The following is a 26090-nucleotide window of genomic DNA, read 5'->3' on the forward strand; positions in this document are numbered from 1 at the left end:
GCGAACCCACCAGGCTCACATGCTTCCACCAAAGTCAGAAGTTGAACATCAAAACTATGTAAATTCTTAAAGCTTGTTTTATATATATTTTTTTAATCAGGGCTCTAGTAAATAAAATAATCATAAATATTTTATCACTGAAAAAAAAAAAAGGCACAGTGAAGTTTATTTAGTTGAAGTATTGGAAATTAGAAATTGTAGCACATCTCCTCCTTTGAAATGCTTAACTTTGCTTATTAGTCATCACAGTTTTGATCTTTTGGATAAGAAGTTCATGGTTGCATTCATACATTCGTCTGATAGCCATCTTTTCTGGAGGACACTACTTTCTTCAGCATTAACAGCATGTAGCTTTTCTTTCTCTGTTTTCCTGATGACCTGTTTTGAAATTCTCATGGACTAAAAAAAACAAAAACCAACAATAAGGTTAAGAGGTATTCTAATAGCATGGTATTATTGTAAAGTTCTGATTCTTGTTTCTGATTAGACATTAAAATATTTGTGTAATATAAGACAGTGCTTCTCAAATGTGCACACAAACCACCTTAGATACCAAAGCTTCTGATTCCAGGATGGCATTTTGAGATGCAAACATATGAATCACATATGAAAATGGAAGTGCTACATTAAGAATCGCCTAGAAATTAAGCTATCTTACCTAGTTTCTTACCTAGATTCAAGACTAAAAGTATTTGGTAAATACTGCCTATCATTCTCCTCAAAGTTATCCCCAGAAAGAACTGGCCCCACTGCCTTCATGTCATAAAAATGGAATGCCTATTTGATAATTTTTCTAAAAATTAGTATTGCTAACATTATGATGATAATTTTTAATCTTAAATTTAGGTGTACTTAAAGCCAATCAAGATATGTCTTGTGTTTGTTTTTTCTTAATTGCTTATTTTCTTAAGGTTCCATGGTTCATACAAGTAAAAAAAAAAAAAAAAAAAAAAAAAAAGAATACTAACATTTTTGGGGAGCTTTGAATATGCTTTCAGCCTCGTCCAAACTTCTTTCTGAAAAGTACTATCAGGAAAAACTTCAGTAACAAGTCCTTGAGCACATGCTTCTCTTGCTGTTAACTTCTTTCCAAAAATAAGCATCTCTGTTGCCTGAAATGAAAAGGAAAACTAAGAAAATAACCTAATGAAACGAGGCTCAGTTAACTTCAGAATTAATTGCTTTTAATAGACATAGGGAGATCTACTTATGGTCTTTTGAAGTTGCTAGTATTTCTCAAAGGAAGAAACTGAGGACATCAATAGGCAATAGTTTACAAACTGAGCATTGAGGCTCTCTAGAAGGTTTGTAGGGTTGTTGCTTCTGTGTGTGTTTATGTTGGAGAGGAAGCTGGGGCAGAAATGACCTGAAGCAGCTGCTGACTTTATAACCCACAGAAGATATGATTTTCTGCTTTTATACACTATAAACTATTTAAAAAAAAAAAAAAAAAAAGGAAAAAAAATCATGGTCATAGGAAATGCCAACCTTTAGAATCCCTAACTTTCAAAATTCCCTTCCCTGAAAATTCTACCCAGTGGTCTAGCTTTGATGGTTTTCTTTTACCTGCACAAGCACTCAAATTGGTTCTCTTTGACTGAAGGAAAGTGTAACACTAATATTTAGTTTCAAAAAAACCTGATATCACTACACACACACACACACACACTAGAGACCCAGTGCACAAAATTCATACACTTGGTAGGGGGAGAGGGGTGTCTCTCAGCCCAGATTGCGAGAGGGTGCAGGCCAGGCCCTGAGACCCCACTGGTGCACAACTGGGGCCGAGGAGGTTGGTCAGCAGGAGAGGGACCATGGGAGGGCTCCAGGGAGTGTCTGGCCCATCTCGCTCAGTCCCGATTGGCCAGACCCCAGCAGCAAGGTAACCTACCAGTTGGAATGTCTGCCCCCTGGTGGTCAGTGCACATCACAGCGAGCAGTTGAGCTGCCTTAGCATATCATCATATTATGCTTTGATTGGCTGAAAGATCTACCAGATGACCAGACACTTAGCATATTAGGCTTTAATTATATAGGATTTCTACACTTGCAATTTCTCTTCCAGGAAAGTAAGACTATTTCATAGCCAAGTGCTTCTAAACCTTAGGGTTATTTCTAGCCAATGTTTCAAAGTTAAAATCTCAATAACAGTTCAGGTTATATGACAGAATAGATTAAAAAAATATGTAACAAAACCCTAACAGCAATGAAAATAGTCTCAATTCCTACTCCCCCTTTCAGGCCTTGAAGAATATTGGCTAAGCCTTTCCCTATCCCTATCTCTCTGGTCTTGTCATGAACCCTTTGTAGCTATGCACACAGAGCATGACAATTATGATTTGATAGACCTGAGCAGCCACCTAGCCACTCCAGGAACCTCTATACCCTGCTAAAACCAGCTGATGAAAGGCTCTGTGACAAAGTGGGAAGCCCAATGGGGCCTCACATCTGCTGGTACTTCCCATGATTCTGAAGGTAAAGGTGTCACTGTATCACTTTCAGTGGATGTTGCTCATCCATGAAGACATTAGGGGAGGAATCAGCATCTCATACCAAGTGAGGCGGGCACAGCCCCGGTCTGTCCCCTGAAGAATGCCACGCAGCTGTGCCACTTGTGGTGCAGCTGGCACTCGCCGACCAGTGGAAAGACCAGTTCCCCAGATATGGGGCGCTGCAGAGAGTGATTCTAATTTCCCCCCATATCAGACATTTCCCACAGCCTGGTTCTTCATTCTAAACTTCTAAGAATTGATGAGCAGAAAATTTCCTTCTCTTTTGTTGTTATCGAGGGAAAGAAGAGGGAGTACAGGATTACTTTTGGAAAAGAGATATCATTAAAATTTATCTTTAAGGTTTTCAAAGGTTACCTTGGCTGGGCCCATTATCTTCGGGAAAGTGTAAGAGGCGCATCCTTCTGGACTTAGGCCTAAGTGACTAAAAGGAGTATGAAATGTTGCCTATTTGGAGAAAAAAATGAATAAGAAATAATTTTGTATGTGATTAAAAAATAATTATTTATCTATATCCTCACATTACTTAGTTGAAAAGCATTTTAAAAATTAGTACTGTGCTATTATACACACATACACTCATTTTTTTAATGTATGCAGTTTGATAAGTTTTAAGAAATGTATAGTTACGTAACCACCACCCTAATAAGATATAGAATATTTCCATCACCCCCAATAATTCTCTGTGTCTCTCGCAGCTGCCCATTCCTCTCATCTCCTAAAAACTGATGATATGCTTTCTGGCCCTAAAATCTTGACTTTTGTAGAAATTTATATATGAACCAGTGGCCCAGTGTACAGATTCATGCACATTGATAATTAGAAGAAATATTTAATCTGGTCCCTCCTCTCTGGTTCCATGGTGCATCACCTGAGAACCTCCGCTGCCAAGTCACCACAGCTTGGCAGCTCCTGCATTGAAATAATATACTGTGTAGCCTTTTGTCCTTTTGTAAGCTTCTTTCCTTAGTATGTGGCTTTTGAGAGTCATGTGTTGTTCTATGTATGTGTGTCCACTGCATAGATGTGTCATAATTTGTTTATCCTTCTATGAGTTGAAGCCATCAGTGTTATTTACAGTATTTTGGCTATTATAAATAAGGTTGTTATGAACACTTGTGTATAAGTCTCTGTAGGAACGTGTTTTCAATTCTCATGGATGGAGTTACTAGGTTGTGTGGTAAATGCATGGTTTAACTTTATAAGAAGCTGCTAAATTATTTTTCAAAGTGGTGTACCATTTAACATTCCCTCCAGCAGTGTATAAGTACTAATTGCTCCATATCCTTCAAAACCTTGTTATTATTAGCCTTTTTAACTTTAATCATTCTAGTAGGTGTGTAGTGGCATCTTGCTGTGGTTTCAATTTACATTTTCCTAATGATTAATAATAATATGCATCTTTTCATGTACTTACTAGTCATTTTTATATCTTTCTGGTGAAGTAGCTATTACAAGTTATTTCGCCACTATTTTTTAAATTAGATTATTATTTTTTGATTATTGAGTTAAGAGTTCTTTATATACTCTGGTTACAAGTCATTTTCATAATGGTGTCTTTCTCATATATTATTAAGAGCCATTTATACTTTATTTCTGTGGGCTATTTATGCCTTAATCACCTATTTTTATATTAAGTTAGTGACCTATAACTCTTTAGATGTATTTTTATTTTTTATTTTTTTTAATCATTTTTTTGATCTAGTGAGTCATTTAGGATTGATGTTTCTTGGCGGATTTTTTGTTTAGATGATTTATTCAGTGGTGTCAGTGGGGTATTAAAGTCCCCTACTATGACTGTATTGCTATCAATCTCTTCCTTGTTTATTATCTGGGTGTTCCTGTATTGGGTGCATATATGTTTACCAGAGTTATAGCTTCTTGTTGAATTGCTCCCTTTACTATTATGTAGTGACCTTCCTTATTTCTTGTTATGGCCTATTTTATCAGATATAAGTATTGCAACCCCAGCTTTTTTCTCATTTCCATTTGCCTGAAAAATGTTTTTCTATCCCTTCACTCTCAGTCTGTGTCAATCCTTTGTTCTGAGGTGGGTCTCTTGCAGACAGCAAATATATGGGTCATGTTTTCTTATCCATTCAGCTAACCTATGTCTTTTGATTGGTTTAATGTTAGTATTGACAAGTACATGTTTGTTGTCATGTCAGATTTTTCCTTAATGTTTGTGTTTCTTCTTGCCTTTCTCTTTCTTCTTTTTACAGCAGTCCCTTTAGCATTTCTTATATTGCAGGCTTGGTAGTGATAAACTCTCTTAACCCTTTTTTGTCTGTGAAGCTCCTGATTCTACCTTCAATTCTGAATGATAGCCTTGCTGAGTATAGTCTTCTTGACTTCAGGCCTTTGCTTTGCATCACTTTGTATATTTCATTCCATTCCTTTCTGGTCTGGAGTGTTTGTTTCTTTAGATGTATTTTTAAAATATGTTAGAGAGATTAGCCTTTATTATGTAAGTAGAAAAACTATTTTCTCAATCTGTCATTTGTCTCAGTTTTGCCCCAGAGGTTTTTTGATTTTCTTTAAACACTAGGAACAATTTCAAAGTTGGTTATTTAAAATAAGTCATTTTTACTTTTATTTTAATTTTAGAAATACTTATGTATTTTCTTGATAAATATTGACAATATGCAAACAGAATATTTAGGCTCAATTTCCTATTATCAGATACTAGTAGCCCTGTGCATGAATCTGGTAGGTCACTGCCTCAGTCCTGTAGCTCTAGTCCTGCTGCCCCGCCCTCCTGTGGCTCCTCCCCCCCTCCCATACCTTGCTGCCCTGCCCCCTCCTGTAGCTCTCCACCACCCACTTGTAGTTTGCTGCCCCACCCTCTTGCAAATCCATGATCTGTTGGTTTTGCAGCCGGTCATTACACCTCACAGCATATTAGCATATTGGTAATTAGCATATTCCTCTCTTATTTTATAGGATGGTGTTTTTTTTTTTAAGGAATATTGTTAGAAGGTGTAAATGTATAATGTATGCAGCATATTGATCAAAATAATAAAAGTATATAAAGTTATTAATGTCTTCTCTCCCTTTCTTCTCTCCCTCCTCTCCCAAAAGAAAGCTTATTCAGGAAAATATACTGACAAGTCACATCCTAAGGAACAGAGCTAAAAACTGAGAAAATGAAATGAAAACTAAAAGGCCGACAAACAGCTAATGGGCCACAAACAGGTACATACAAAGCTGACAATGAGTAGCATTTAACTTATTTATAAGCATTATTATAGGTATGCATCTAGTTTATCTGTAGAAATGGCGCAGTAGATGTAGTTTGGGTTTAGTCTGAAGCTCTGGCGTTAGACTGCTGTGACTCTGGGAGTTTCTTAACCACTTTGTGCCACAGATTCCTCATCTGTAAAATATGGATGAGGACCTATCTCACAGGACTGTTGTCATTCCCTAATTTAAAGTTAAGACCTGTTTCAATTCTGTTGGATGAATTCTTAGCAGTAGTCATTATTTGTAAAATATTTTACTTTGGGCCAAATCTCTTAGCATTAAAAAAATTTATGTTTAGCCGAAACCAGTTTGGCTCAATAGATAAGAGTGTCGGTCTGTGGACTGAAGGGTCCCAGGTTTGATTCCGGACAAGGGCATGTACATTGGTTGCGGGCACATCCCTGGTAGGGGGTGTGCTGGAGGCAGCTGGTCGATGATTCTCTCTCATCAACGTTTCTAGCTATCCCTCTCCCTTCCTCTCAATAAAAAAAAAAAAATCAATAAAAACAAAACAAAACAAAACAAAACAAATATATATATGTTTTGCCCTACCTGGTTTGGCTCTGGATAGAGTGCCAGCCTATGGACTGAAGGGTTTTGGGTTTAATCCCAGTCAAGGGCACCTACCTGCAAGCGATACCTGGCTCCAGTGTATGTGTGTGCAGGAGGCAACCAATCGCTATGTCTCTCTCACATCAATGTTTCTCTCTCTCTGTCTCTTTCCTTCCTTCCACTCTCTAAAAATCAGTGAAAAAATATCGAGTGAGGATTAAAAAAAAAAAGTTTGTATTTATATATTAAGTATATATTAGTTACACACATACACACACACACACACACACACACACACACAGTGTCCCCTCAAAATGTATACACACTTTAACAACTGATAGCTCAATTTTGAAAATGAAATGTATTTTCATAAACATTGCCTTTATCATTATTCAAAGTGTGTATATATTTTTGGGAGACACTAATTTCTTAATTTGAATTTATATCATAAGATGAAATTTCCAGAAATCTTTAAAAGGATAATGTATATGACAGTCATTTTGAATACAGGGGGAGAATCAGGACAAGATTTAAATATGATATTTGCCCTTTAAGTAGTGAAGAATGAGACCTCTAAATTCAGGCCAGGTACCCTTCATGCCACCCCTGTTCAAAGCAGATCAATTAATGTTCATTTAACACAAAGAATGTAACCAAAGACTACTGATTTCTGCCTTTGATCAGAAATTTCCACATGAGTCAAATTAGTTGGATTCATTCTTTGGGAAAAATTTCTGTTTACTACTAGCAACAATAATGGAGAGTCAAGGAACTCATTTTTACTGGCATTATTGCTAAGTTTCTGGGAGCTCACCTACCTTGTCAGAGGCATAGACAGCATCAAATAGCCCGAGGGTGGTGACGGAGATTCCCACAGCTGGGCCATTTACCACTGCAATCAGAGGCTTGGGAAAATCTATAAAAGTGCCTACAAAATCCCTACAGAAATAGAAATACAAAAGCATGTTTAAATGTTCTAAAGCAGCATTATGGAAGCATAGGCAAGACAGCAGGACTCTGAAGTAACACTCTTCTGGCTAGACTGGGTGTTTCTATGTCACCCAGCTGGGCCTCCCTGTCTTGCCACACCCATGCATCCAGGACAGCCATCTGAATGGCACTTGATGACAGCTTACAAGGTGAGTCCTAGATTCGACCTTGGTTCAAATCTTGTATTGAGGGCATTTAGGTCAGGACTATAAAGCTGCTACGGACTTAAGAGGTTAAGATGGCTGACTGAGCACATGCTGCATATCACAGCTCAGAGGGAATCAGAGATCCTACAGGGATAAACAAGACAGGAAGACAGGAGCCTCACAGCCTCTGTTTTTTGAGACTACTTAAGTCTCCTATTACCAGCAATCACGGAAGTCACGAATTCCTTTGGCTCCATGATAATTTGCTAAATTCCTCCGCCTCAATATGAGAGAATTTTATTTCCTTTATTTACTAGTTTACTTTTATGCTTTCCAATCACATCTCATGTAGAGCAGAGGATGAATAGATAACAGAAGTTAGAGTGATAGAATGAATGTTGATAAAGGCAGTTTGGAGAAATATGCCTGTTCAAAGTCACAATTAATGACATGGACACAAGAAGTATTTATTTTACTTTTGCTCAACTAAATACCACTTTGATTGAATATGGATGAGCCCTCCGGGACCAGAGAAATGGCATTCTCACCTCAGCATAATAGCACTTTGTTTGGCTTTCTCCTCTACTCCACCAGGGGGAATATCGGTGAAGTTGGCCAGATCATTCCCACTAGAGTAATAGTCACCATTTCCTGTAAAAAAAATCCACAAGCTCACCATTCATTCATCCTATAATTGTTGAGAATCTATGTACCAGGCTCAGTGCCAAGCACTGGAAACACTGGTGAACCGGCTCTGGTTCTTGCCCCAATTTACAGATTAGTGAGTAAAATAGACATTGATTTTAAAACAGATAAGTAAGCAATGCAACTATGACACAAAGGAGTGGTACGTGACAAGAATATGAGTATATATTGTATAATAGGAGGTTTGGTTTAATCAGGGAGTTTTGGGAGGGAATTTTCTAAGGAAGGAACAAATGAACTGAGATCTGAAGGAGAGGCAAGGTTAACTAGGAAAAAGGTGTGAGAAAAATATTCATGCAGAGGAAATAGCATCTGCAAAGGTTTGGTGGAGGGTTTAACCCTGGTGTTTATGATGGGTTCAAAGAAGTACCATTGTAGGGCAGAAAAAGCAGGGGGGCAGGGGAAACAGCTGGAGTAGGATTAGGATGAGGATAGGTAGGATAAAGCATGGAAAGCTTTGGAGATTCTTCCTTTGAAGGGCCATTGAAAGTGTTTTCTTTTTGTTTGTTTCAAAGTATAACTTACATACTATAAAAAGACCAGTTTTAAAGACTCAGTTCCATGATTTAAAATGTTTTTATTGATTTCAGAGAGGAAGGAATAGGGAGAGATAGAAACATCAGTGATGAGAGAGAATCAATTGGCTGCCTCCTGCACGTTCCCTACCGGGGATCCAGCCTGAAATCTATGCAGGTGCCCTAACTGGTAATTGAACCATGACCTCTTGGTTCATGGATCAGTGTTCAACCATTGAGCCACACTGGCTGGGCCAGGTTAGTGATTTTTGAGAACTATAAATAACTGTGTGATCACAATTCAAAACATCCATCATCCTAGAAAAAGATCCCTTAAACTTCTATCTAACCTTGTCCTGAGGCTCTCTGGCTTCAATTACCATAGTTTTGCCTAGTTTAGAAGTTTATTTAGATGGAATCATATAATATGTACTTTTTTGTGTGTCTTCTTTCTTTTGCTCAACCATGTTTTAAAGATTCACCATGTTATTGTGTGTGTTAGTTACTTATTTCCTTTTATTAATGAATAGCATTTCACTGTATAGTCAACGAGAAGCCTGGTGCATGAATTTGTACATGGATGGGGGGTTCCTTGATTTGGCCCGTGGGGATTGGGCAGAAACTGGCAGTTCAATGCCACCTGCTGCTCCCGCTCATCCTGGTCCCGCTGCATCTGCCACGGGCTTGCGCCCAATCAGTCCTGATCTGGAGAGGCTCATACTGCTGTGGCAGCACTTGCCAGCTGTGAGCCCTGCATCTTGATATCCATCCTGAGGGGGGTGAGGGAGGGCTGAGATGTGATCAGCCCTCTGGGCAGGTGATGGGATGGATGCCTTTGATGGCCGGGATCCGGATCCCTCCCATTGACATTCGTGCTGGTTGTTGGGAGCCACCTGGCGGCCACTTTTATATCGTTTCTTCCCTGAGGAGTGTCTAGGGAGAGCAAGCGGCCATGTTGGCCAAGGAGACCAGTGGCGTGGTCCGCCGGTGCCTGGCCCGTTCTCCGGAGATTGGACCTGCAGGACTACTGAGTGAGTGAGTGGCTGCTGGGCTGGTAGGCCACTGGTACGGGCAGACAGCTGAGCAGCATTCTAACTGGGAACACACTGACTAGCAGGGGGAAGCTCCTGCATTGATCATCTGCCTCTTGATGGTCAGTGTGTGTCATAGTGACCAGTTAACCAGTTGTTTGGTCACTTAGGATTTTATATATATAAATAACTTGTTCATTTATTCACTAATTGTTGAACATTTTAAAGGAATATATTCTTATTAATTTCAGAGAAGGGAGAGGGGGAGAGAGATAGAAACATCAATGATGAGAGAGAATCACTGATTGGCTGCATCCTGCATGCCCCCTACTGGGGATCAAGCCCACATCCTGGGAATGTGCCCTAACTGGGAATGGAACTGGGACTTCCTGGTTCATAGGTTGACACTCTACCACTGAGTCACACCAGCTGGGCTGGATGGACATTTTGTTGTCTTTTGTTTTTGGCTACTGTGAAGTAGGCTACTATGATTGTTTTTTGTACACGGTGTGTGTGTTTTAATAGATGTATCCTTAATTTATTTTGAATTTTTGCATTGGTATGTCACTGAACTGATGCATCATTCTATAACAAGTTGCCAACTAATAACTACAAATTATTCTCATATCAGAAATGTCTAAGGGTTCCAGTTGTCCCACATCATCACCAATATTTGGTCTTGTCTGCTTTTGGATTTTAGCCAGTCTAGTGGGTGATGTATCTCATGGTGGTTTTAGTTTGCATTTCTTTGATTAATGATATCAAGAACCTTTTCACTTCTTTTATGAAGTCTCAAGTCTTTATCCAGTTTTTAAATCTGATGGTTCAGCCCTATCTGGTTTTGCTCAGTGAATAGAGTATCAGCCAATAGAAGGATGGGTTCTGGGTTTGATTCTGGTCAAGGGCACATGCCTGGTTGCCGGCTCCCCAAGTAGGGGGTGTGCAGGAGGCAGCCAATCAGTGACCCTCTCTCATTATTGTTTCTATCTCTTCCTCTCCCTTTCTATCTGAAATTAATATATATATATATATATATATATATATATATATATATATATATATATTATTTTTAAAAATCTGACAGTTCTTATTAATTAGTAGGAGTTCTTTATATATTCTAAATATTAGTCCTTAATCAGATTTTTATATGGCAAATATTTTATCTCCAGCCTGTAACTTTATATTAATTTTAAAATTTGATAGTCTAATTTGTAAATTGTTTCTTTTATGGCTAGTGCTGTTTTATTGTTTTCCTGTTCAAGATATCTCTGCCTTCCCCAAAGTCAAAAAGATATTGTTTTGTTCTAGAAGCTTTATGTTTCTGGGTTTTATGCTTAGATAAATTAATTTTTGTATAAGTTCTAAGATGGAATTGAAGTTTATTTTCCCCCATATTGAAACTTAGTTGCTCTGGCACCATTTGTTAAAAAAAATTTTTCTTTCTTCACTGAATTGCCATATTGCCACTAAAGAATTTTAAATGGCGAAGGGATAGCTTTTTATTTGTAAAATATTATTTTGAATGTAGTGAGGAGACTGGACTGGGCATGGGGAAAAAAAGCAAAAGGGAGTCAGAGAGACTAGATATGGGCTTACTCAGTTCAGACTGAGTCCATGGTGGCTTGGACCAGAGCAGAGAAGACAGGAAAAAAAAAAAATTTGATTTTTCCAGAGATATTGGTAAAGTGAAATGAGATTAGACTGGACACAGCGGAAGTTGAGGAGGGGACGAGTATCAATAATGAATGCTAAGGGCCTGGCCGGCGAGGCTCAGTGGTTGAGCATTGACCTATGAACTAGGAGGTCACCATTCGATTCCTGATCAGGGCAAATACCCTGGTTGCCGGCTTGGTCCCCAGTAGGGGTTGTGCAGGGGGTAGCTGATGAATGATTCTCTCTCATCATTGATGTTCCTATCTCTCTCTACTTTTCCCTTCCTCTCTAAAAATCAATGAAAAATATATTTTAAAAATGACTGCTAGGATTCTGGTCTACATAATGGTACTACCACTGTAATTTGGAACACTGAAAAAGACCCAGGTAGAGAGATGTAGGAAGTGACACCTGCACCGGTCTGGAGCCCCAGGGAGCATCCTGGACTAAAGATACCGACATGGGAATCACAGGCTATAGGCTTTTGTTGAAGTGTAGGCATGGATGAGAGGGTCCAGGGAGAACACCGATCAAGAAGGGAAGAGTGTTTAGGGCTAAAACTTCAGGAATACTCCATTTGATGGACACACAGAAGATGAATTTGCAAAGATGATCAGAAAGGAAACCAGGGACAGGCTGTGAGAAGAAAGAGCTTGAAGAAGGGAAAGTCAAATAAAGCCTGAAAATGTGGACTTGATTATACAATGGTCAGTGGAGACCTAAGCAAAAATGGACATCACGTGGGCTTGAGGGCCTGTTTCAAAGAAAAGATTCAAAGAACATGTTTGATTTGTAAGCAGGGCTTCACACAGTTATATGTTGGGTACTGAGAAGCAAAGAGCTGTATTAATTTCAGCAGTATTACTACATAATAAGTTTGTTCCTCAATTTCTCCCTTGTTTCCGCTAGGAGGAAAAAGTGTCATAAGTTCGGTACTATTTTTAACTATTTTCCAAGCAATAAATCTAATTATAGAAATATATAGAAAATAAGGAGTGAAAACACTATTTATCAAAACTTAATCTTTCAATTTTTTTAAGCCTATTAATTAGTGTAATGATAGGGCCTAGTCACATAGGCTTGTTACGAGAAAGCTTAGAAAAATTAAGAAATTAAAAGAAAACTTTAAAAATAATTAAAGTGCTTAGAGTGCCTGGAAAACAGAAAGTATCATATAAATATTAACCATTATTGTCATTGTTATTAAATGCAGAAATTTTACTTTTAGGAATACAGCCTATAGTTTGCATGTTAGTTCTAAGATATACATCCAAGGATATTTACTACAATACCATTTCAACAGTAAGAGACCAAGTACAATCTACATGTTCATCAATAGTGGAATGATGAATTATGAAATCCAAAAAAATTAATACTTTGTAGTCCTGAAGAGAAAAACTTAGAAGTGTACGTACTCGCAGAACAATTTTTCAGGAAATGTTAAGAAAGGAAGTTGGGTATTATATGTGTGTATTATATGCCTCCTTTTCTTTCTTTTCTTTTTTTTTTTTTTTTTTTTAAGTGGAGGGAAACAAACACACACACAACTTTCTGAAAGGCATTAAGGAAAACTGAGTTTTTCTAGGAAGCAGGATTGGGGTTCCAAAGAGTGAAATCTAGTTTTGTTATGTAAATTTCATATAGTTTTTTAAAAAAACCATTACCTATATTTTACTTTAATTAAGAATAATTCATTTAAAAATATACAATACTCTTCTCCTGTAGCAAAGCAATGCTATTTCTAGACTCTTTTTCTTATATTTATTCTCCTAAATTATCTGGGCATACACATGAAATAGGAGAGTCATTTTCAACCCTTCCCTTTTATTCATCCTTTGAATCAGCTGAGTTCTCTCTCTTTCCCCCTCTATTTTTTACTAAGACATATTTGATATCTCTAGATAATAATGTATTTTACAAATTGTAACGAAAATTTAAAAATAAAATCACTCTTGAAAATTTAAAATCACTCATGCCCACAAACAGTAACAGCTACTTCTAACAGGTGTCTGCTGTGTGCCATGCCCTTTACCTTCATTATCCCATGTCATCATCTCAACCAGTCACTGGAGTTAGAAAACACTGTCTTTTCCATTCAGAAGCAGAGGTCGCCCACAGGAGTAAGGAGTGAATCCAGGATTTACCTCAAGTTGAACTGAGTCCCCACCATGCATACGCCCCTTCCAAATCCAATGACTTTCATTTTCCATGTTTTCACCAGCCCAGGCCCATGGGCATCCATCTTATTTTCCAGTATAATCACAATACTGATATAATTTTATTTTTTTAATATCTTAAACATTTTCTATCCTGTTGATCTTTAGAATTGTACTTTTGAATGCTTGTGCAATATACAGTCCAGTGGATGTTTTATAATTTGCTTCATTATTCTATTATGGTAACATATTTAAAATATTTTCACAAAGTAATGCTGCAAAGATTAATTTTCTCATATTATTGGCAAGTACCCAAGTTTAGTACCAATACTTTTCTTCCTATTTGTATCTGCTTTTTATAAATATCAATTTGTGCCTATTAAAATTTTCATATATTTAAGAATTAGATTATCTTAGTATTGGGCAAGATCTTAGAGCTTATGTTCTCAGTTTCCTATCTAGTAGGAAATACCCAAAAATAGAAATTTAATTAAGACATCTAAGAAAAGTTTTGCTCTTCCTCAACTACTTGTAAACCTCCCAGTCTCACTGCTGAACTCTAATACCCAGTTAACCCCTGTTTTCCCTTTGCCAAAATATCTCATATATCCAATGTTGCCTCAATGTCTTTGGAATATCTATGTGAATTCCCCAGGCATGTATTACACTTTGATTTTCTCATTATAAACAAACAAACAAACAAAAGGAATCTAAGAAGATGACTTACCTGTTACAACAGTTATGGTGGAGTCATCCTTGCTTGCAGCTTTAAGTGCAAGCATGATTTCTTGATACATCTATGAAAAGGGAAGATGACAAAGAACCCTGAAGATGGTAATCATTATGGGATGGATTCCCTAAATGTCAGTCTGCAAGCCTACTCTCTGCAAAGTGCCAAACATTTATGTTGGTTGTATTTAAGTAATCAAAAAGTCAGCCCAATACACTTGAAGGGATTTTTATTCCTTTTATGATTGCTTGTATTATGTATCAAGTGCTTTAGTGGATGCTTTTTCCAAAAGTGAACAAATAAGACACAATCCTTGAGCCTGTGAAATAGAGGGGTTTGCTCTAAAATGGGTGGAAAGTACAAAGTAATAGGAAACTCAGAGAAGGTGTGATATTTATCTAGGGTGCATATTATGGGAAGTGGCCAGAGAAAGATTTCCTTAAAGCAATTTTTTAATTACAACCTCAAGAAAGAGCATGAGTAGCTCTGGTAGCCAGTCCGGGAAATGTTAAGGATGCTAAAAGACTGGGATTTCCAAGACACTGTAAGGATAGTGAAGGACAATAGGCCCAATATTTTAAATCTGCAACATCGCTGAAAATATTGGATGTGTAGTTATCACTTTTATGCATTTAAAGCAGGCACAGTTTCTACCTTAGATGAGACTTCAAGTTGGGAGATGATGAAGAAGGCTGATATTTATAGATATACAGACACTGAGAAAAATATGTGTGAATTTTTCAAAATATATGAATAAAGGTAAAATCTTTGCACTGAGGGGGGAATGAGGAAGTCATTCCATTATTATAGTTATTATGTCACAGTAGGACAGGATTACTGGCAAGAGCCAAGATTAGGAGATAGATATATCAGGGTTTTGGGTTAGATTTCCGCCATATTAATTATGTGAATTTGAACAACTAGGCTCCTTGTGGGAAGTGGAAATGGCCGATACATACTAGGCTCTGTAAAGAGTAGCTAGTATTATTATTAACAAGATACTATAGAAAGGAGTCAGGATAAAAGGAAAAACAACTTTGAGAACCAAATGTTTTATTAATTGGTTGGATAATTAATATCCAATTTCATGAAATTCTTATTTAAGATATAAATGATAAACTCAATGAAAGGGGTCATGGCCCTCTCAAATTTTACTCCTAGCGCAGCACCAAGCATCCAATTAACTCCCTATCACTTTTTTTCAAGGTGAAAGGTCTAACATGCTTATTTTTATTATTATTCTAATTCAATGACAGATTCAAAGACTAAAGTTGCTCTTGGGAAGTAGCACATTTCAAGCAGAGATGGGTTATAATTGATTTTAGATGAAGTCCTGCTCTCCTTTCTCCCTCTACTTATACAAAATAAAGCTTAAGGCAGGTAAGCAGTGCTCACTCTCAAGCCTGTGACATAAAATACTTCTGGGGATGGTCTATGCCAACCTCAGAGGACCTCTTCACACATTCTCTCACATTAATGTATGTTTCATTTATATTGATTTATCTGTGCTTCCATAATGGGGGAAGTTGTAGTTCCCTTTGGGGAACTACCTGAAGCTCACAAATTCTAAATAATGAGGGCCTACCTCGTTTGTGTGAAGAAGTAGCCACAATTATTATACTAACCTTTCTCCAAAAATCAAATGATACAAAAACAGGAATGATGCTGAAACACTAGTTTTTGAGTACAGTAGCCGGGGTGGGGGGAAGAACTCTAGAGAAGGTAATGTCACCTGGGTGCTGATTGCATTCTTTCTGGTGGGCCGGTTGAACATGATCTTTGTGATGCCGTCTTCGGAGGTCACCACCAGGTTTTCATATTCCTGTTGTTCCCTGTCCGCTCCAGGCTTCCCTTGGCTAGAGGACTCAGATGAAGAACTCAAACTGGATACCAAATCTACATAGTTCTGCCTGGCCGTTTCCTGAAGAGAAGATGACCAATAACTTAAGTCCACGATCAACAAATAAGCATTTGGAGAAACGTACTATGCTAATAAGTAGCACCTTGCAATGTAGAGAGAGGTTCTGATTCAACAGAATTATATTAAGACCGCAAGGGCTCCATCTATAATGGATTGATAATGAGAAACACACAACTTCCTTTAGGAGTACAGCAAGTAAAATAAAAGCAAAGTAACACACTTACCTTGGGCAGACTGCCTAGAGCATTCCATGCATCCCATTTGGCCTTATTAATAAAGTCAAACACACCTGGTTTGGGCATATTGCAAGGTCCTTCAGTGGCCTGTGCAAAGGAGAGGCAAGTTTTTAGCTAAATGTCCAAGTAAACTGGAGCCGTAGAGTTTAAGATCCATAAAACGCACGAGGGTGAATGTGCCTTCCCGCCCAACTGCTTTCACCAGGTACATGAATGGATCTGAACTTCTCCCGTGTCTTCTCTTTGGTGCTGTTGCTAAAAATGCTGGAGAGAGAAAGTGTGCTATTGCCTGTGAATCCCTGAAATAAGTTATAACGGCCTACATATGAAAATACTGCAAGATAAAGGTTGTGGGTAAGCACTTTTCAAAAATTCTAATAGTTCATTAGTTTTAAATTGACAATCACATTTTTAACATATAATTGAAATATTCAAGCAAACAATCTTTAAAGGTAATTAGCTAATATCATTTAGAAACTCACAGTATATTCTAAAAGCCCATTCAAGGGTACAAAACTACCACTAACTCAGTGGTGGATTTCTGGTGACTGAGTAACAGAGTTGTAGCTGAGGGAGCAGGAGGGGGCTGTCAGAGCCACGGGCCCTTAGGAAACTGAACCAAAGGACATATGAATAGAACGCAAAAAGCAACTAGACTTATTACTTGTTTGAGGGTAATGAGTGTTTTGAGATGAATAAAATATCCTACCTACCTCATCAACTACTTTTCAGAAATGGCAATTTAAGACTCCACTTAATAACTACATTTAAAAAATGTTAAATTACATAATACAATTAGCTAAGAGAAAAGAAGAGCTTTGAAAAACAAAGGCAGTAAATAAAACTTAACACTGTCCAAAAGCAAAGAAACAAAAGTGACTGTAAGAGTTAACCACCTCAGAAATTAGAGGCAATGAAGTCCACAAAACTTCCCCTATTTCTAATGCCAAGTTCAAGGTTGGAGGACTCCTATTACCACTCTCAGGTTCAGAAATATGCTGGAATGACCCACAGAACTCACTGAAAGCTGCTATACTCACAAATACAATTTACTGCCAGAAAAGAATACAGATTAACCTCAGCAAGGGAGGAGATGCATAAGGTGAAGTCTGGGGAAGTATACCCCTCCCACCCACTGTGGAGTCAGGACAGTGTACCTCTCCCAGAATCGATGTGTGACGACACACATGAATGTCTATCACCTACCAGGGAAGCTCACCCAAGTCTCAGTGTTCAGAGTTTTCACCATGAGCTCCATCAACATTGAGTATGTAACTGAAGTCCCACTCTAAATCACATTGTTACTGTTTTATGGCCAGTCCCACTCTAAATCACAGTTAGATTCTGCAGGCAGACCCTCCTATCAGGCATGGCATTTCAAGGGACTAGATATTAGGTATCTAAGGTAATCTTGCCCAGATGCCAAGAACAAAATGAACAAGCAATTTTATCTTTTTGATAGGAACGGTTCATGCTAATCACAAGAGAATAACAGATAACACACAGGAGCCCTAGTCTTTAGACATTGCAACTTAAAAATTTACATTTTAAAATTTTGTTATAAAAATTTTCAAAAATACACAAAAAGAAAATATTATAATGAATTCCCAATACTCGTCACCCAATCAACAACTATCATTTTTGCCATACTTGCTTCCTCCATATTTTTCTTTTATTTTAGTGAACCCCCAAATACCATTCAATTTCATTCCTATATTTTTGTTTTTAATTCTCACCTGAGGATATTTTTTCCCATTGATTTTTAGAGAGACAGAGGGAGAGAGACATCAATGTGAGAGAGAGACATCTATTGGTTGCCTCCTGCATGAAGCCTGGCAGCGGAGCTGGGGCTCCTGCAGTCCAGGAAGGCGCCCTTGATTGGGAATCAAACCTGTGAACCTTTGATGTGTGTGCAGATGCTCTAACCACTGAGAAACATCAGCTAGGGCACATCCTACATTAAAAAAAAAATTATATATATATATATATATATATATATATATATATATATATATATAATGTATATGTTATTGATTTTTGTTGTTTTTAATATATTTTTATTGATTTTTTACAGAGAAGAAGAAGAGAGGGATAGAGAGTTAGAAACATCGGATCAGCTGCCTCTTGCACACCCCCTACTGGGGATGTGCCCGCAACCAAGGTACATACATGCCCTTGACCTGAATCGAACCCGGGACCTTTCAGTCCGCAGGATGATGCTCTATCCACTGAGCCAAACTGGTCTCAGCTGTTATTGATTTTTTTATAGAGAGGAAAGGAAAGGGAGTTAAAAACATTGATCAGCTGCCTCTTGCACACCCCCTACTGAGGATGTGCCCACAACCAAGGTACATGCCCTTGACCAGAATCAAACCTGGGATCATTCAGTTGGCAGGCTGAGGCTCTATCCACTGAGCCAAACCAGCCAGGGACCTACATTATTTTTTTTAAAAAGCTTCACCTGAGGATATTTTTCCATTGATTCTTTAGAGAGAGTGGAAGGGAGGGGGAGAGACAGAGAAAGAGAAACATCAATGCCAGTGAGACACATAGATTGGTTGCCTCTTGCACACACCTGGAAACACCCTGACCAGGACTGGGGATCAAGCCTACATACATGCCCTTGACCAGAATTGAACCAGGGGCCCTTCAGTCTAAAGGCCAACATTTTATCTACTGAGCTAAACTGGCTAGGGCACATCCTACATCCTTTTTTTTTTTTTTTTTTTTTTTTTTTTTTTAATATTTTATTGATTTTTTACAGAGAGGAAGGGAGAGAGATAGAGAGCTAGAAACATCAATGAGAGTGAGTCATGGATCAGCTGCCTCTTGCACACCCCTCACTGGGGATATGCCCGCAACCAAGGTACATGCCCTTGACCGGAATCGAACCGGGGACCCTTCAGCCCCCAAGCCGATGCTCTATCCATTGAGCCAAACCGGTCTTGGCCACCCTACATTCTTAATATGAATTCAGAAGGGCGTGGTGGTGGTGGGGTAGGATCAGCATTTTCTTATATAACCACCATACTATTAACAGTTTCTATTCAGTCCATAGTCAAATTCCCTTTTTTTTTTTTTTTTAAGTCTTTATTCAGATTATTACAATTGTTCCTCTTCCCCCTCTCCCCCATAGCTCTGGAGCATTGTCAGTCCACTCCCTTTCTATGCCCCTGATTCTATTATATTCACCAGTTTATTCTGTTCATCAGATTTTTTATTCACTTGATTTTTAGATTCACTTGCTGATATGTATATGTTTTTTCAAAATTTTTATCTTTACCTTTTTCTTCCTCTTCTTAAAGAATACCTTTCAGCATTTCATATAATACTGGTTTGGCAATGATGAACTCCATTAGCTTTTTCTTATTTGTGAAGCTCTTTATCTGACCTTCAATTCTGAATGATAGCTTTGCTGGGTAGAATAATCTTGGTTGTAGTTTCTTGCTATTCATCACTTTGAATATTTCTTGCCACTCTCGTCTGACCTGCATAATTTCTGTTGAGGAATCAGCTGACAGTCAGATGGGTGCTCCCTTCTAGGTAGCTAACTGTTTTTCTCTTGCTGCTTTTAATATTCTCTCTTTGTCTTTTGCTCTTGGCATTTTAATTATGATGTGTCTTGGTGTGGTCCTCTTTGGATTCCTCTTGTTTGGGGTTCTATATGCTTCCTGGACTTGTAAGTCTATTTCTTTCACAAGGTGGGGGAAGTTTTCAGTCATTATTTCTTCAAATAGGTTTTCAGTATCTTGCTCGCTCTCTTCTTCTGGGACCCCCATAATTCTGATGTTTGGGACAATGCTTGAAGTTGTCCCAAAGGCTCCTTACACTATCTTCATATTTTTGGATTCTTTTTTTCTTTTCCTGTTTGGTGTGTTTTGGTTCTTTGTATTTCAAATCTTTGACTTGATACTTGCAATCCTCTAGTCTGCTGTTGAATCTCTGTACATCATTTTTTATTTCAGTCAGTGTATGCTTAAATTCTAGTTCGTCCTTTTTCATATCCTCGAGAGTCTCACTAAATTTATCGGCAGTTTCTAGAAAATTCTTGAAAACCTTATAATGGTAGTTTTGAACTCTATATTCAGTAGTTTGCTTTCTTCCATTTCTGTGTGTCTCTTTGTCTCTGCATTTTGGCTGCTTCCTTGAGCTGACAGAGTGGGTTTGTGGCCTATAGGGCCCAGTGGCTCAGCCTCCCCAGTTACTTTGGTGCACCTCTTTGTGGGCTGTGTGCACAGTCTTGTTGTAAAGCCTTTATTGTTGTTGGTGTCACTGGGAGGAATTGAATTTGACATTTTATTTACATATGCCACAGGCCAGTTGGCTGTGAGGATCAACTATGTCTCTACAATGGGAGAACTTCTGTGCTGGAGACACCCTTATGGGGTAAGACTTGCTTCAGTGTTGCTTTGGTGCTCACTGAGTCTGCCCCCTGAATGTTCCCTTATGGATCTAAGGAGTTGTAATCTGGATGGTCCTATTCTGACCCCTGGGTACACTGGCTCTTGGATTTCCAAGGAGGTGCTAATTTAGGCTCTGTCCGAGGCCACCCAGTAGGAGCTACGGAGAGATCTGCAGATTTCTCTTCTTTGGGTTTTGGAAGTGTCCAGATGAGGCCCAGGTGTGAAGCAAGGCAAGCTGCTGTGGAGCCTTGGGCCTTCTTTTGGATGTTCTGGGTCTCTCTGACTCAGCTGAAGTTTGTTAGGTAAGTTTAGATTTCAAAGGACCAGGCCATTCATATGCAAAAGCCTCTGTGCACAGCTTAGATGGAGAGAAGTTTCAGGGCAGAGCAAACAGCAATGGCTTCCCAACAGCCCTGCCCTAAGAGGCCTCCAGGTCTCAGGTCTCGGTGTCCCTTGGTAATCACTGCAAGCACCTCTGAGAGAAAGCTGCCCTCGAGTTCTGTCCGAAGCCAGACAGTCCAGTTTATCCCTGTATGAATCTGGGTCCCCAGAGTCTCGCCTGGAACTGGAGTTCAGAGCAGTTGGGAGCTTGTGTGTCTCTGCGGATTGAAAGAGCCAGCTGTGTACTCAGTTGCCACCCCTCTCTGCACATGTGCCTCCATACCGCTGCACTTTACTTCCAAAGCTTCCCTGAGTCTTAGTGTGCTTTTCTCTTCCCTTCTACCCTGTTTCCCCGAAAATAAGACAGTGTCTTATGTTAATTTTTGCTCCCAAAGATGCACTAGGTCTTATTTTCAGGGGATATCTTATTTTTCCATGAAGAAAAAGTACACATTTATTGTTAAATGAAAATAAAGGAAATTTATTACCTGTATATGGTACGGAGATACGGTAGTTGTCAACACAAACCAGACAAACTGTGAATCCTACAGTATCAAGAATTAACTCATTTATTCAATGACAATTATGTCATCTTCTTCTGGAACATCATCATAACAATCCAATTCCTGCCAAAACCGGTTTGGCTCACTAGTAGAGCATCGGTCTGCGGACTGAAAGGTCCCGGGTTTGATTCCGGTCAAGGGCATGTACATTGGTTGCGGGCACATCCCCGGTGGGGGGTGTGCAGGAGGCAGCTGGTCGATGTTTCTCTCTCATCAACGTTTCTAGCTCTCTATCCCTCTCTCCTTCCCTCTGTAAAAAATCAAAATATATATATAAAAAAAAAAAAATCCAATTCCTGAATTTCTTGTGACTCCCATTTTTTCAGAATCAGTGGACCAAATCTCTCATGTTTAGGCTAGGGGGGCCTTATTTTCGGGGGATGCCTTATATTTCACTCAGAAGGAAACCTGTAAGTAGGTCTGATTTTCGGAGGATGCCTTATTTTCGGGGAAACACAGTAGTTGTAGAATTTCCACTCAGCCAGCCTTCCTGCAGTTCTGGATGATGTCCATTTTGTCTTTCAGATGTAGTTTTAAAGTGGTTGTGCGCGGCAACAAGTTAATGTGTTTACCTATGCCACCATCTTGGTTTCTCTCTAAATTCAAATTTTCTCAAAACAACTTTTTCAGTTAATTTATTCTAAACGGCAGCCAAATAAGGTCTACACATTTGGTTGTTATATCCTTCAAGTCTCTTTTCCTCTAGAGTGGTCCTGAGGGGTTACTTCTTGCCTTAATAGGGTTTGAAAGTATAATATACAAACACATGTGTACTACTGTGAGAAGTTCACACAAGTGGAATGGTTTTAAAATAGAGCAATTGCAGCAATTGCAGAAAAGTTGCTTGTACAACTTGTTCCTGAAACCTTTGCCAGTTTGCGAAGTGGCAAAGTAATTTTTGGAGTGGGGCAAAGCAATTATTTGTAAAATTACAGGAAAGCAGACATTTGGGCCATAGGAAAAATTCTTTCTAAAGATAGAATCAGTAACTCAACTGAAGACAGAATGAGTGTCAACACCAATACAAATCACTTTCCTTTATTCATGTAATCGTTTCCCTTCATTTTCTTATATAAAAAAAAAAACAACAAAAAACCACACACACAAAAAAACTGTGCCTTCACCTTGTAATTTGGATGCAATTTGTGTTTCTGCCTGACTCTGTACCCTGAATTGCAATTCTGCGACCTCAAATAAATACTTGGTGCTTTTCACTTTGACATTTTATTTCTAGGTTAATACACTCTTTAAAGGCAGCAAAACAAACCCTAAAAATAATAAAGCTGAATTTCAGTAAAACATACAGCATATCAATTTGAGGAGCCTTCTGCTCAAAACATCTTTAACTTATATCAGACCATAGATATTTACCTGCTTATATAGTGCATAGAGTTTTAGCTTCACTTCATTTCCTGGATCCTCCTTCAACAGTTTTACCTGATTCATTGCATTTTCAAAGTCGTCCTGACTGGCTCTCATTGCTGTTCCACTCAAGTGCAACTGAAGTGATGGGAAACTAAAGACCTGCAGAGGACTGCAAACAGGCAGACTGATTTCTAATTATCCCCAACCCTTACATACTAAAATGCTATGTTTCTCTATAAATATTTTCCCTATACTTGCCCAGCAAGCTGGGAGCAAAGGTCAGTGGTTTCCAAAATGATCCCTAGATAAGAAATCAATACAGAAGCTAACTGTCGTAATTTTAACTGGTTTCGAGCCTGGCACCCCGGCTAGAAGCCGCCCGGAACACCAAATTGGCCAATGGGGGGAGAGGCGGGGCACCGAGAAGGCCTAGGTCGCCAAATGGGCCCGCTGCAGCCACTGAGTGGGCCTGGCCAAGCTAGCCTGGAGCATTTGACTTCATAGGAGATCTGGTGGAGCCCGCGATGATTTGCACGGAGAGCACTAAACTGTAGTAATTTTAAAGTTAACAGTAAAAGAAGCTACTATCCAGCACATTATTTGTAGCAATTCAAATTAAATACCACACAGATACTGCAGATTTGGCTCCAGACCACCACAATAAAGTGAGTTTTGCAATAGAGCACACTCTGATCTTTTGGCTGGTGGAGGGTCTTGCCTTCAGTTAGTAAGAAGAATGCAACACCTGTTAAGTGCAACAAAGTGCGATAAAATGAGGTTTTGCCCCAAGCAAGAAGTAAATGAAAGGCATACCAGGTAGAAGAAAGCAGGAGACTAAGACCAAGGGGTAAAGTGCACTGAAAGAATTTAGTGGTTTGTATCCCAAAGCCTAGAAACAGCCTCAGCACTCAGCACTCGCTGACTTAACAATGAGCAGACACAGACTCACTCCTAACCCTACTATGTTTTAACCACACAGCTAGAATAGCAAGCACCGCAGGCAAGTTCTTAAGCTCACACAGCAGAGGGAAGAGGAAAATTCAGTGCACAATATTGAGGCCACAAGCCTCAATAAATGGATGTTCACAGTGATGATCTTGAATAATAAAGTTAATTACATCAAAGATGACAAAATAATAGTTACAAATAAAGCCCAAACATAGCAAATATATCACTTCCTCTGCAATAATGTAACCTTCAAAGAGTAGGATGAAGTTCAGGATCAAGCACTGAGATATTAGTCTGTAATTCAATAAAACTGGTCTTCAATAAGTTTTATACTAAATATTTGACCTAGTGTTGGTTTTCTTCCCCCTGGGAAAACACTGTACCCTACAGGAATTTGGCACCTGGCAGATTCCAAGTAGAAAACGAAAGTTAAAAAAAAGTCCAAATAAAGCTTCAATGTGCAAGTTCTCACAAACTATAGTGTAAACATTTATTAAAACACCACCATTTGAATACAGAAAATTGAGAAAATAAAACTCCACTCCCACAAGGCAACCACCATGTTCCAGGGTTTTTTGTTTCCTACGGATTTGTACTTGGTTTGTACACCCCGCCATCTAGCATCACAGAAGTATTCTCCAAAAAGCAAACGGTTTACACTGACAATAGGACTTGCGTTTCTACAGCAAACCAGGCAGCATGTCAGTAGTTCGCAGCCCACAGCAGATGGGGTGCGCGGAACCGGAACAGCAGCCACCGCAGCCCCCTTTGCCCTTTGCGGCCGAGGAGCGAGGTGCGCCTTTCCGACCCCCTCCTCTCCTCCCTCAACCCTACAAGCAAAACCCTGATTCTGCGGAGACAAGATACAGAGAGGGAGCTCCCGCGGCGGCGACCCCGCAAGGACAGCGGCGTCCCACGGTGCCCGGCCCGGGCTCAGCACTTACCTCAGGACTGCGCTCCGACACCAGTTCCGGGCCAGCCTCCCAGCCACTCCCGCCATAGCGACCCCGGGGGCGTGGAGGAACTCGGGGGGTGGGGCTGGGCTTGCGCGGAACCGGAGCGGGATGGGGTGGGCGAGGGAGTGCGGGGCGCGGGGCGAGGGCGGGAGGGCGGACTGAGGGCGGACTGTGGGGACACAATAGGGGCGAGGCCGGCGCGCGGGGGCGGGGCTGAGAGGGGAGAGCGGGGGCGGGGCGGGAGCAGGGGCGGGGCTGAGGGGGCAGCGGGGGCGGGGGCGGGGGCGGGGCGGGGGCGGGGACGCGCTAGGTCATTGCCTCGTTTGCTGGTGTGGGAATTGAGGTCCAGAAAACATTAATTAGGTGACTTTCCCAAAGTGGTCAAAGTCCTGATTCAACCTCCTGCCCGGGGTCGAAGTCCCAGGTAATTTTATTATTCCGTGCAGACGGCCCGTTATGATTTGTGCTTCATCAGGCAAATCTAGGTAATAGTGTGGGGGCAAGATTGAAGGCCAAGTACAACAGTTTGGACTTATTCTAAATATTTTCTCAGATATTACAAGATGATGGTTGGTAGGCTGGCTCTCAAAGACCCTGACCCCACTCCCAGGCTGAGTTAGGTGACCCTCGGAAGTAATGGGTACACTATTCAGAAATTGCAGATTCTGGGAGATTCAGTGGGCTCCAGAAGATGAAACTCCTCTCATAGAAACATTATTAATATTTTTAAAAGTCCCTTATTGAGAAGTCGGTTTGGGATGCGAACCCTTTAATAATATAAGTGAACTTTTCTGGGCTCATGCCTCTTATATTTCACATAGAAAAGTGGGGTGTGGGAAATTAGTTCTTTACCAAAAGTATAATTTAACAAATATAGAAGGAGCAAGTGTCAAAGATTGACTTAACTTAATAATTAGGGAATCAGTAGAGTAAAAACAAAATTTGAAAGACTAGCTTATATAGTTAGTGTAAAAATGCTGGAATAGATTGCCAAGTTAGATACAAAAATGATTAATGTCTTACAGAACAATAAAACCATAACCTTCGAGGTACCCCCTACCCTCCTTGGACAAATTATTTGCATCT

At 39.5% G+C, this 26090-nt stretch overlaps 1 protein-coding gene across 2 annotated transcripts; it reads right to left on the reverse strand.

The window, feature by feature from the left end:
• Window positions 1-73: 73 nt before the first annotated feature.
• Window positions 74-25201, reverse strand: ECI2 (enoyl-CoA delta isomerase 2). 2 transcript variants are annotated; one of them, XM_084873160.1, is made up of 10 exons: window positions 24993-25201; window positions 23107-23269; window positions 16377-16475; window positions 15964-16152; window positions 14229-14298; window positions 7990-8092; window positions 7124-7244; window positions 2868-2957; window positions 969-1112; window positions 74-399 (listed from the first exon to the last, which is right to left on the reverse strand). In XM_084873160.1, exons 1-10 carry the CDS (start codon window positions 25046-25048, stop codon window positions 244-246), a joined length of 1191 nt encoding a protein of 396 aa, XP_084729286.1. In that variant the 5' UTR covers window positions 25049-25201; the 3' UTR covers window positions 74-243. The 2 variants fall into 2 exon arrangements, with proteins under 2 accessions (XP_084729286.1, XP_084729287.1); XM_084873161.1 differs by lacking the exon at window positions 23107-23269 and having other exon boundaries at window positions 24993-25155.
• Window positions 25202-26090: the final 889 nt, after the last annotated feature.

This window comes from Pipistrellus hanaki (assembly GCF_964339955.1).
Source record: "Pipistrellus hanaki genome assembly, chromosome: 2".
NCBI lineage: Eukaryota > Metazoa > Chordata > Mammalia > Chiroptera > Vespertilionidae > Pipistrellus > Pipistrellus hanaki.

Excerpts from the sequence above, each read along its gene's own strand:
- ECI2 (XM_084873160.1), bottom strand. The coding sequence starts at position 25,048 with ATGGCGGGAGTGGCTGGGAGGCTGGCCCGGAACTGGTGTCGGAGCGCA. Across the intron at positions 23,270-24,992 it reads TGTCGGAGCGCAGTCCTGAG|TCCTCTGCAGGTCTTTAGTT; the intron begins GTAAGTGCTGAG and ends GCCTGTTTGCAG. Across the intron at positions 14,299-15,963 it reads AGAATGCAATCAGCACCCAG|ATGTATCAAGAAATCATGCT; the intron begins GTGACATTACCT and ends CCCTTTTCATAG.